The 12053-nt window shown below is 54.4% G+C and overlaps 4 protein-coding genes across 4 annotated transcripts; 2 read left to right on the top strand and 2 right to left on the bottom strand.

The window, feature by feature from the left end:
* Nucleotides 1–1838: 1838 nt before the first annotated feature.
* On the top strand, nucleotides 1839–3155 carry C8A04DRAFT_29451 (uncharacterized protein; the record flags this gene model as incomplete). Its single annotated transcript, XM_062781013.1, has 3 exons — nucleotides 1839–2043; nucleotides 2142–2580; nucleotides 2657–3155. The coding sequence occupies 3 exons, from the start codon at nucleotides 1839–1841 to the stop codon at nucleotides 3153–3155; spliced, it is 1143 nt and encodes a 380-aa protein (XP_062636243.1).
* Nucleotides 3156–5439: 2284 nt separating this feature from the next.
* Nucleotides 5440–6675, bottom strand: C8A04DRAFT_37916 (uncharacterized protein; the record flags this gene model as incomplete). The annotated part of the gene is made up of 1 exon (XM_062784051.1): nucleotides 5440–6675. The coding sequence occupies one exon, from the start codon at nucleotides 6673–6675 to the stop codon at nucleotides 5440–5442; it is 1236 nt and encodes a 411-aa protein (XP_062636242.1).
* A 1091-nt stretch (nucleotides 6676–7766) lies between these two features.
* On the top strand, nucleotides 7767–9827 carry C8A04DRAFT_29449 (WD40-repeat-containing domain protein; the record flags this gene model as incomplete). The annotated part of the gene is made up of 3 exons (XM_062781012.1): nucleotides 7767–8564; nucleotides 8625–9228; nucleotides 9304–9827. The coding sequence occupies 3 exons, from the start codon at nucleotides 7767–7769 to the stop codon at nucleotides 9825–9827; spliced, it is 1926 nt and encodes a 641-aa protein (XP_062636241.1).
* Nucleotides 9828–10563: 736 nt separating this feature from the next.
* C8A04DRAFT_12815 (uncharacterized protein) lies at nucleotides 10564–11691 on the bottom strand (the record flags this gene model as incomplete). The annotated part of the gene is made up of 4 exons (XM_062777472.1): nucleotides 10564–10793; nucleotides 10904–11286; nucleotides 11521–11560; nucleotides 11652–11691. The coding sequence occupies 4 exons, from the start codon at nucleotides 11689–11691 to the stop codon at nucleotides 10564–10566; spliced, it is 693 nt and encodes a 230-aa protein (XP_062636240.1).
* Between the last annotated feature and the right edge of the window lie 362 nt (nucleotides 11692–12053).

Below are 12053 nucleotides of genomic sequence, written 5' to 3'. Positions count from 1 at the left end.
CGCACGAAACGTCTTGCCCGATGCCCTGCCCTGGTTAACTGCTCCCCATTGACGGAAACTGTGAGCAAAAATTTGGCTGACAATTTCTGCTGGTGGTTCTTTCCCCCCCCAAAAAGGTTTCCACTTCCAAGCGAACCAATGCCGAACACACATCCCGCGCTTCCTGGAGTTAGAATTTGAACCCTTGTTCCCCAGGCCCCTGCTCCCTGTCCGCGGTCGGTTTCGCGCCGAGACGAACCTCGCTAAGGACGAGTCCCTGCCCGCTTCCCGGAATCTCCCTCGTGGGTCTCAACGGTCCGCACGTGTAACACCAGGTTCGGCTCCAAAAGGTGCAGGCAAGGCCGTGCAGCATCGATAGGACACAGCAGATATTCACAGTGCCTTTCCAGGTTCCGGTGCCTTGGAATACACAATGGACGGCGAGCACACCACGAAACGTCGAGACCGGTTCAAGTTGCACAGGAGGGATGGAGAATAAGCCGGTCGACGCGGTGTTACAATCAGCACCGGGACTGCGTATTCTCCCCCCCCCCCACGCCAGCTAGGGGTCACATAATCGCGTCTTTTGGGGTCTTCGGTCACGTATCTTGAAGCTTTTCCTTCTCAGAACTGTTCTTAACACTCGACAGCTTCTTGTCCCGAGTGTCTGTAGTTTCATACTAACTACACTAGTAGCAACTGGGTCTAGCCACGCCCACCAACGAGTGATGTTCCCTGGCTTCATTCTCCCCGCTAGCCTCCAGCCACAAAACTGAGGACCCCATCAGGTTCGCCCCCTGAAGCCTGAAGACGGTCTTCATGGAGGGTCGGTTAATCCGATCCCGTGTGTGTGTTCGTCTCACTCGCGTCGTCAGCCACAACAACATCTGCCCGTCAAAAACAGAAACCCCCGAACCCCCGAGCAAGGGTAAGAATAAGCTCCACGCTAGAGTAACGTGAGCCAGGGTTAACTTCCTTCAACAAAAGAACACTGGTGGTCTTGCTCCGCTTCTCCCCCCTGACTCGAATTTCACACTGCAACCCACCGGTGGAGCTTGAATTCTCGCTACCGATGCCCTGATGCTCTTTCGGCCACCAGCTCGTGGCTCTGGCGACTGGCGTTTTGCTTCTTCCTTCAGTTCCGGAGTTCTTAACCCTCCCCCCCGGCCGGCCAAGCCGGTCACTTCCATGGCCTCGGTGGTCCACTCCGGGACTGAAGGTTACAATGACAAAGGGGGGCCCCATGTTCGCTCCCCTGCTCTCATCCTTGAGGAATCGTCTCAATATCCCCCCGAGCATCGAGGGGAGACAGAAACCCGAGCAAGAATACCAAATACCCATGCTGCCGAGCCAGGCTTGCCATACCCGACTCGATGGATGCTGTGATGATCTTTTTCCCTTTGCTTCTTGACGTCCCATCGAAGGCCCTTCTTTTCCCCTGATGTTTCTGCTTTGTTCATCATCGACTTCTTCCCGGGCCAGGCCCATCTGCATCTTTCTTGCCCCATCCACTGAGCCCTGGCCGTTTTGTACCGCTGCCGAGAATTTCCCCTGAGCTTATCACCGTAACGGGACGAAGGTGATTTATCTCCTGCACGCCGCTTGATGACAACGCTGTAAGCCGTTGTGTTCCCCGGATACTTATCAACACTCCTGCCCCCCCCCCCTCCTTCCGGGCAGTTCGTTCGACGTGCAAGATCGCCTCGAGATTCAACCGCTCGGCCACGGTCCGACCCCGACCTCCTTGACTTTTTAGTCTCACCCGAATCCGGCCCTTGGATTCATTTTCATTCGCACCAGCACCACAAACGACAAGCTTGGCGGAGGGCAGCACAGCTCCTCCCGAGGCACGAGCCAGCATGTTCGACTACGTCCCCTTCCCGATGTTTGACATCGTCAAAATCCATCTGATCATCAACTCCGTGCTCGCATTCCTTACTGTCTCTGTGGTGGCCCTGCGTCTTGTATCCCGTCTCACATCTGGCTCCAAGCTCTGGTGGGATGACTACCTGATTCTGTTTGCTCTGCCGCAAGGCCTTGGGATGCTCATCATCCAGGGGTTGTGTAAGTACACCAGCCACTTTTCTCTGCCTCTTCTTGCAGGCGCATACGGCAGATGTGCACTCGCAGTCACAACATCCTAACAACAACCTGGGATTTAGGGGCGCCAATGGGTATCGGCTACAATGTGACCGAGACACTCCCTAACCTCGAAACTATTTTGAAGATGCTCGTGGCCTATGAGCTCATCTACGCGACCTCGATCAGCACCATCAAAGTTAGCGTCATGCTTTTCTATCTCCGCGTGTTCGTCAACCCAAGCCTGCGCAAGGCCACCAAGGCCGCACTCATCTTTGTCGGCCTTTGGAGCATCGGCAACATCCTCCAGGTCTTCTTGATCTGCCGGCCCTTTGTCAAGACGTACAGCCTGACGGCCGAAGGCGTGTGCGGCAACCAGGTCGCCTCCTTCATTGCCATCGGCGCCTTCAACATCATCAGCGACGTGATGATCCTGACGCTTCCATTGCCAAGCGTCTGGCAGCTGAAGATGTCCACCGCCCGCAAGCTTGGTCTCAGCTGTGTGTTCCTGATCGGTCTAGTGTAAGTCCCAGTCCCCTGAACACCGAAAATCAAACCCCTCTCCCTTTATTGAAAAATTCCTAATCCCCCTTTGCAGTGTCAGCGTCATCGGCATTATCCGCATTGTCACGCTCACCCAGCTCGACCTCACCAACCTTACCGGAACCATGATCTGGGCCGACTTCTGGTCCGCCACCGAGCCCAACCTGGCCATTCTGTGCGTCAGCCTGCCCATGTTGGGCTCGCTGTGGAAGCGCTTCAGGGCGAATCGAGGGGCGAGCGAGTCCAAAAACTCGGGGTATTACTCCTCGGAGTCCAATACCATCGGCAGCAGCGCCTTCAGCAAGATCAAGAACCAGGATGCCGCCGAGCGGGGCGACACGCAAATTCACCTTGAAAACCTCTACGCCGCCAACCAGGAGGTACACTACCAGTCTGCCGTTGCGACGACAACCACGCCGGAGCCGGTCCGCATGCTGGTTGACCACAAGGACAAGGACAGCGGCTCCGAGGTCAGCTTGACGGAGCCATCGCCATATCAAACCGACAGGAACGGAATCCGGGTTCATACGAAGTGGTCCATCTCCCACAACTAAAGTCCTCGGGATGGAATGCGCCCACGTTTTTATTCACGTTTCTCGTTTTCTCTCTGTTTGATTTTGTTTTAACTTGTACACATACACAACTTGCCTTATGCACAGGAGTTCACATATGGGCTTGGGAATGATATGGGAATTTTTCAAGCGGGCAGGCTTCGCGTTGGTGTTTTTTTGGGTCGGGGAGTAACTTACTCCCCCAAAAAAGGGGTGGGTTTATTTTGCAAATTCAAGATAGATACCAGAATCGAAATGGGCAGGTAATACAAGAGGGGCAAACCCTTGTCATAAAACACTCTCTTAAAGGATTACTATGTGCAACGCAAATCCTACCGACTGTTTACTATGTACATAGGTAGTATGTGCTACCCCAGGATGACTGCTGACACCGTTCCCTTTGACAGCGACCGGTCAATTCCATGAAGACAACGTTATCAGCCTCGAAAGCGTTGAGGGATTCTTAACGACAAAGCCCCTGCATCAAGTTGGGTTGCAGTCCGCAAGAAAAGGAATGCCGGTCACCGGCCGACGAGAGCCGCCGATCATTTTCCTTCTGCGGGATCGCGCGCTGCCAGGGATCTTCGGTGGGGGTTGCCCGGTGAAGGTGAGGGGGTTCGGAGGCAAGGGGGTCAGGGACGGGAAGAGCGATGGCGGGCAAGGCGGGCAAGGCGGGTTCAAGGGGGTCAACTCCGATTCGGCGGCTGTGCCTCGAAGCCACTTTCAAAAACGTTGACGCCACACCTTGTGTAAAGTTTACCGTTAGCTTCGGGCGAGAAGATGACCCGGGCAACTTTGTCGTTTCAATTTTCGTTTCCGGACTCTCCAACCCTCTAAAAAAGCAAACGGCGGAATGATCTGAACCATCTTCCAGAGTCCTTCGCGGAGGTTTCTCATCCACGCCGGAACTTCGCTTCGTTGGCCTCCAGCGGAGGTCAAAAAAAGAAGTCGTCAACATCCTGGAAATCTCCGGCCGGCTCCCCTTGTCGGAGATGTCCCTTTGTTACCCTAGTGTGGTGGAGTCACAAAGCCCGAGGCCAGGACTCAGGCATGACAAATTCCGGCTTACCCCGATAGCTTCAACCTTATTACGGAGTAGTTAGTACCAGAAAAGAAATAAAGCAGTCCTGAATCTTTTGACTGGAGTGCAGCTTGCCTCCTGGCGGAAGCAAGTTTTGTTCCAGCCAACGAAACATGTTTAGGGCCCAAATTAGCCATTCCTCGCGGCTTTTTAGTATCTTGTTCTCTGATGAATGGACCCAAGTCGTTGGTGGTGCTTCTGAGGGAGACAGTTTCCAAGTCTATTATTGTCCTTAGCCAATGCACCTAGCAGGAAAACCTTGGACCAAATCTTAGTGTAGTCCCGGGCATTCCCCTGAGTTCCCCTGGCAGCACCCGTTGGTGTTGTCAAACAATATCCCAAAAGCCTGTGATTACTATTGATCATTAATCCCACAGATGCCTGGCAAGCCTGTTGGCTTCCTCAAACGCTCGCAGCTTCAACCAAGCTAGTCACTCATTGCAAAGTTGTCAAACACGTTGCCGTAGTCTCCAACGTGGGCATCCAGAGAATGACTCGGTTTCTGGACAGTCCTGATAGCCGCGAAGCTCTTACTGGTATACTGGAACTGTCGAACCGCACTCTCAGCTGCATTCTTAGCAACTACGTAGCGATCATGAGCACTATGTGCGTCGTTGAAGAGGGTCTCAACTGGGAGCTCTTCGATCCAGCGGGCCGTTGCTCCGTGGCAATGAGTAGGTAAGAACCACAATCGCGCTTCCAGTTTCTGGGAACAAGGCGTTGTCCGTGTTTAATCCGGCAATATCCCCGCCGTGGTACATACACTACCAGACTCGAGAGTGCGCCAACCACAGAGTTGGGATCGTCAACATCGTTATCACTGAGTGTCAGAACACCAGGTGATCCCAGGACGAAAGAGCGCAATCCTCGCAAAGAGAGGTGAGGGAAGCAGCTGTCATGCCTTTGCTGAGGGGGCTGAGGACGAGGAGGTTCACGGCAGGGGATACGCGGGCTGTTAATCTAGACAGTTGGTCGGCCTAGTCCACCATGTCTCATGATCATGTCTTCATTGCGGGCCATAACCTGCTTTATCCCGGAGTTTTTATAAAAACTAAAAACTTTTCAGCTCGCTCGATAATCCTAATCCGTGCCGGCTCATCCATCTCCTTGCCCAACGAAGAAACGCATACCGATATCAACAGCGAACTTTGAACTTCACCAAGGATAACTCTGCGCTGAGAACTCCCGTGCCTCCCCTGCCGGGCTTTATATTTTGGTCTGAGCCTTCGCGGCCCTCTGCTGCCGGATCGCCGTGCTGCTGATTTTAGACGCAAAGTCTTCAGTCTTAGTTGGCTCTTCCCCCACGTCCTCCTTCTCCTTTGCATCGAGCACATCCACCTCAAAAACATCCAGCACATGCCAGCCCTTCTCAGCGCGCTTATCATTGACGGCTTTACCCCCGGACCTCGTTTCGCCTGACACAACCAAAGCGTCAATACCCTCGACTGTGATAGTCGGCCCAAACGCGTCCTGTATACGTACGCATTGGACCCGAATAGTGCCGTCGCGGAAAGTTGCCTGAAAGTCGCCGTCGCTTTCCTCGATCTGGAGACGTGGTCCGTCTTTCCAACCCCGGGGCGAGAGTTCAAGGAGCTGAGCGAGGAAGGCCAGCACGTTGCGGGCCCGCTCTTCCCAGGGCTGGACGAATTCGGCGAATTTCTTGTTCCGTAACATCTCATCGCCAGTGATGCCAATGATGTACTGGCTAGGCGGCGTGGTGGTGAGGTCGCTCGTTCGAGGGACCTGGAGAAGGAGGGCGCCGGCTGTTAGAAGGAGTTTGTGGCCCGGGTGCAGATAATCGAATGTACCACCCAGACAGACCGTGGGGTAGGTTGATGTTTGCGCGGGTCCGCTCAGGGAGTTGTTGTTTGCAATGTTCAGCACCAAGCCACCCTCCACAGGAACTAGTTGAGACTGCAACAGGTTCTGCTTCCCTTCGGCAAATTTCAGGTAGGGCTGGGCCACCTGGTATCCCAACTCGCTTCTAACGGTAAAGATGTTGTCCCAGGGGTAGTAAGCCGAGGCGAAAGTGGCCATATCGACGATGGCGGTGTTGTTGGGATCGATGGCAGGGCGGAAGTCCTCTCTATAGTGCTTATTCCGGTCGTCATCGATGAGAACAACAGTGGAGTCGACAGAATGGGGCCCGCCATTCACTTCTGTGCCGATAGAAAGCTGAGCACATAGGACTGAGATGACCCCGTAAATGCCGGCCACCAAGGTCTGGGCCTGGGGCCATGACAGGGTCTTAGATCGAATGAACTGGCCGGATAGTATGGGGCAGGCGACTGCAATGATGAGTTGAGTGCCACCATTCGAGTTGTTTAACTTCTGAAGCGTGGCCTTGATGGAAGGTCGATACGCGGCGTTGAGAGAGTCGCGTGTAATGGGGTCGGGAGGGTACGGAAGGAGGAGAAGAGATGGGCGGACGTCCTGGCTCATGTTGCAAACTGCCGTGTCGTTTGTAAACTCGAAATGAGGTGAATTATTGTAAGGTATCGGGTATGAAATGACAAGGGTAGTGCGATACAATTCCAGTGGAAGTGTTTCAAATGCTAATGTGCGACTTGAGTAAGAGCACGAATCCTTCTCGTGGGATGGATGGTTTGTATGTCGCTCTTCCAAGTGGTAGGAAGAATTATGCTATGACTGTCCAAATAAATCATTAGGATTGGCGTGTGAGCAGCTGAACGGGACGGGCCTCACAAAACTATGTAACTATCGTTTTCCTCAAGCTCCTAACATATGGGGGGAGGTTGTTAGGCACCGTGCTAACAGAGCAGCAGCAGGTGGGGCAGCTTTGCGCGGACAAGCAAGGTGTTTTGTCACAGTGCTTCCCAAAATGTGTAAGAAACGATCACCGCTCTCAAATAATTATAACCTTTATAAAGAACTTGAGTATTCGATGGCCTAGAAAACTTCACCAAATCAAGGAATTCATCTCTTCATCTTGCTCGTAGGCTACCTAAGTTAGGTGGCAGGTGCTTTGCACCTTTGGTTTCGAATGTTCTGCTCAGTGTCGCTCTGTCTCGAATTATCTCCAGTGCTGCTCAAAAACCCAACGACCCACCAATAGAATCCCACCAATGACGCCTGCGTTGCTTGGCCCCGCACTTGTGCTTGTGGGCGGCTTGTCCGTCCCCAGCCGCAAGAGGGCATTGGGTTTCGAAGACTGGGTCCCGTGGAGAGCTCAACTTCACCTCATTTTCCCATAAAGCCATTCCGTCCTGCGCCTTGCTGCGCGCGCAAAGTGGTCGTTACTGCCACCGGGCTTTCGTGCCCGCCAGTTTCTCCCCTGTGGCTAGCTTTCAGCGATCCGTTGTCTCGAGCAGCCCGGCTGTCAGTTGACCCCAGTGGCCGATCAGTCGACGTTCAGAAGAGAGTCCTTGGCACACCCCGCCTCCCCACCTCGATTCCGACCTTCGTTCTCCAACCCCGATCGTCTGCCACACACCTCTCAGTTCGGACCACGATCCTAAGACCGGCGATTTGCGACTTCCGACCCCCGAATAGCCTGAGATACCTGTTCGACAATGAATCAACCACCTCAGTACCAGCCGCAACGGCGGACGGGTACCTTCTCATCACAACATGATGAGGCACACACCCCACCAGGCATCGCGAGCCACCAGGGGCATCCGGGACACTCAGGGCATCATGCGCACCAGGCCCATCAGGGACACCAGGGCCAGCAAATATCTCCCCGCGACTACTCGACTGGCGCCCCGCACATCAAGCTTGATCAAGTCTCCCCCAACCTCTCCCAAATGTCGGGCTACCAGAGCTCTGGATCGGTGCCAGGCACGCTCCAGCCCGGTGGTGTGAGTTCCCGACAGCCGACAATCCCCTCCAATGCGGCCCCGACCATTCCTAGCATGCAACAGTCCGAATATCCATCACATCACGCCCAAACCCCTCCAAAACACGGCTCGCTGAGCCTCTCACACAGTTACTCGCGGTCCAGCCCTTCGGCACACTACGAAGCCGGAGGGCCAGGCTATCTCCCGTACACCCCGACTACCCCGGGCGGTACCGCGACCTCGTCACAATTCATGTCCCCCACCGAACCCAAATACGCCCCCTCAGGCTCGCAGCGCAATATCTCCAACACCCCGCTTGGTCTTGCGGATATCCGCCCACGCGCCGATTCGAGTCTTTCGGACGGACTACCAGGCACCCCGGGCTACGAGCTGGCCAGCACCCAGCCACGTACCAGCAACTACATGGCACCATGGGCCCTCTACGCCTTCGACTGGTGTAAATGGACCCCCCATGCCAACAGCGGTGGGAAGCTCGCCATTGGTAGCTATCTTGAAGACGGCCATAACTTTGTGAGTGCCTCCCGGCGTAGCCGTCAAGAAAGCGGCGTCTTACTGACTGCGCCTTATCAGATACAAATTCTTGATGCTCAGGTCAACAACACGCCGTCCGATGCCTATGTCCCTGGAGGGCCTAAATGGTCCATGGATTTCACAAGGATTGCGGAGGCAACACACTCGTACCCAGTAACCCGATTACTTTGGGAGCCGCCCTCGTCACAAAAGCAATCCACCGACTTGCTCGCTACCTCGGGTGACCATCTCCGGCTTTGGTCACTTCCATCCGACTCGCAGGCTTCTGTATCAAGCTCTTCCATAACATCAAGAAATGGCCGTGATGCCCCCGTCACGAAACTCACACCGCTCGCGCTACTGTCCAACTCCAAGACGCCCGACCATACCGCTCCGCTTACCTCGCTGGACTGGAACACCGTCAACCCAAGCCTGATCATCACCTCAAGTATCGACACTACGTGTACCATCTGGGACATCCCATCCTTGACCGCGAAGACTCAACTGATTGCCCACGATAAAGAGGTGTATGATGTCCGTTTCTGCGCTCAGAGCACCGATGTGTTTGTGAGCTGTGGGCAAGATGGCAGCGTCCGCATGTTCGATTTGCGGAGCCTCGAGCACAGCACCATCATCTATGAGCCCACCGGTAAGGACGACAAAGGTGAGTACTCGTTCTTCGATTTTCGATCCGCAAATAGACTGCCCTTTTTTGCTAACCTTGCCTTTTTACCCCTAGACTCCAATGGCGGCCGCATGAGCCCGACACTCGCCCAGCAAACTCTCACCCACCCACCACCTCTTCTCCGCCTCGCTACTTCCCCGCACGACCACCATCTCCTCGCCACATTCGCCTCCGACTCCAACGTCATCCGCATCCTCGACGTCCGACAGCCAGGCCAAGCGCTTCTTGAATTACGTGGCCATTCAGGGGCGCTCAACTGCGTCGAGTGGTCCCCCTTGCGCCGTGGTACCCTCGCTTCCGGAGCGGACGACTGCCAAGTCCTCATCTGGGACTTGATGCATAACAGTCAGGGTGGTGCAACGGCCCTCCCGGGTGCTGGAGGCGCGCCGGGACCGAACGGTGCCGCAGGAGCCTCTGGGGCAGGTGCGGGAGGTGATAATGTGCGCAGCCCGGTGAGCAGCTGGCAATGCGAGTATGAGGTTGGTAATGTTGGATGGGTCCCACATTTGGCGGCGGGGGAGTATGGCGAGTGGCTGGGAGTTAGTGCCGGGCGCGGTGTATGGGGTGTCAAGTTATAAACGGGTTCTGGTGAAGTGTGTGGGGGGGAGGAGAGGAGCGGACATGTTTGAAGCCGGGAGTTAACGGGTACGAAGTGGGTTCGATATAGCTTGGACGATTGACGGACGACGAGAGCGGTGATATGGTCAATGTCTGGAGCGAAAATACCCAGCCTCTCCCTTTTCGAAGTACTTGTAGTCACCTAACCTGGGAGCAAAGCAGAAAGCATATTGGCGGATAGAAATGCAAGGAGGCAAAAGTGTGATAAAAACCGCCATCTGCGGAAGATAAACATAAGGAACCTATGATCCTTCTCACCAAAACAAGGAAATTCCTACTTAGCCCCTTTTTTGGCCTCCTTGTTTTCCTACATACCATACCAAGCTATTACATTTCATGGTTTTTTTGGCAACAGAAGGTTGGAGAGGAACCCTTAGCTGGCAGAGACAACGTTTTGCATAGCGGTGTACAAGAATATCTGATCACAGTGGTCCAAGTACAGCGGGAGCAAAAGTTGAAGGACCGTCTATCTTGAAGGTCTGGAGCGATTGCAGTGCTTACCATCAGTGGAGGCGATACAAAGTTTAATATAACCATATACAACCGTCACAAATCTCGCACTCATACAATTACTCAAAACGCACCATTCATTTCTCAGACCTATATGTTGTGTTTATCATACCTGGGGGTCTACCCGTCAATATGCACACAACACATAGTCAGCCAACCCCAGGAGCTGGGCTAGTTGATGGTTGCTTAGAGCTTCTGCATGGCGGCAACGTCGACGGACTGGACGAACTCCTCGAACTCAGTGATCTGCTCGCTGAGCTCGTCGATCGAAACCTTCTCGTCCTCAACAACAAGGTTGATCTGCAGCTTCTTGATGCCGAAACCAACGGGGATCAGCGTAGACGCACCCCAGACCAACCCGTCCTGCTCGATACCGCGGACGGCGGCCTCGAGGCCAACCATGTCGGTCTCATCATCTGTTTCGTGATGAGGCACTAGTTAGTTTCCAACTTCTTTTTTTTCTCCTTGTTTCTGAGAGGCCCAGAGAATTCTAGATAAATGTGAGGGGCAGTGGGGAAAAACGTACCCCAGGGCTTGACATCCAGGGTGACGATGGACTTGGCAGCCGGCTTAGGCCCCTTGGCCTCCTTCTTCTTCCGGTACTCAGCCAGGCGCTCCTCACGGACGCGAGCGGCCTCGGCATCCTCCTCCTCATCACTGCCAAAGAGGTCGACATCGTCGTCCTCCTCCTCCTCGGCGGCGGGGGCCTTGGCGGGGTTCAGGGTAACCTCGGCGACCTCAGGGCCGTAGACGGTGTACGGCTTGCTCGCATCGCCGGGTAGGGTCGGGAACTCGTCCTCGTACGAGGCGATGTGCTTGTACCAGCGCGCCGCGTTGGGGTACTTGGCGGCGTCGGGGGCGGCGCTCAAGGCCTTGAAGGTGACGGCATCGGCCTGCGAGGCGGAGTACCTGTTGAGTGGAACCGGTTAGCTTGAATACGATTCAATGGTCCAGGATTCCGTCCCGGAATACAATGCAGAATGTGGTTGAATCGTTAGGTCAGAGGTGTATGGAGGTACGGGTGTGTAATCATATGCAGGTTTTTACGCTGCTCAGCTACATGGGATCAAGAAGGTCATCATGAAAATGCAGTGTGTCCGAGGGGGGGCCGTTTGGGAAAAGGGGGAAAGGGACAATGCGTACCCGGCAATGTACGAGCGGGTCAGGAGCCAGTTGTTGAGCACTGCGCGGTGTTAGCTTGGCCGTGCATTATCGAATGCAATGTTTAGGTAGGGGAAAGAAAAAGGCAAAGAAAAAGACAATGCGCAGCTTACCGGTAAGACCGGCGTCAGTGAGGAGGTCGGTGAAGCCCATTTTGAAGATTGGAGTCACAGCGTAGCCGGGTGATCTGTAGAGAAACTAGGAGTGGTGCGTGGTGGTTGAGGAAAGATGGCGGGGTAAAAAAAAGATTTTGGCGTTTGATTCAAAGGAAATGCCCCGCACCTGTACGGAGCCTCAGGCAGAAACCGGAATAAGAATCGGGGTGGGGTCTCTACTCCGCGGGGTTTGAGGGACAGAAAATAAAGAGTGGAATATTAGAAGGCAATTAAAAGAAGAGAAGCACCAATCTACTGTGGCTAGCAAAGGCTCCGTTTCACGATTCTACGCGGGGAACAAAGAGTTTGCGGGCATGGGAGATCAAAGCAAGCCAAGTTAGCCACCAACAGCCAAAAAGG

The sequence above is a fragment of the Dichotomopilus funicola genome (genome assembly GCF_033296635.1).
Source record: "Dichotomopilus funicola strain CBS 141.50 unplaced genomic scaffold C8A04scaffold_39, whole genome shotgun sequence".
In the NCBI taxonomy this organism is placed as follows: Eukaryota; Fungi; Ascomycota; class Sordariomycetes; order Sordariales; family Chaetomiaceae; genus Dichotomopilus; species Dichotomopilus funicola.
The sequence above is the reverse complement of the archived record's forward strand: the minus strand, read 5'-3'. Positions and strand labels throughout refer to the sequence as shown.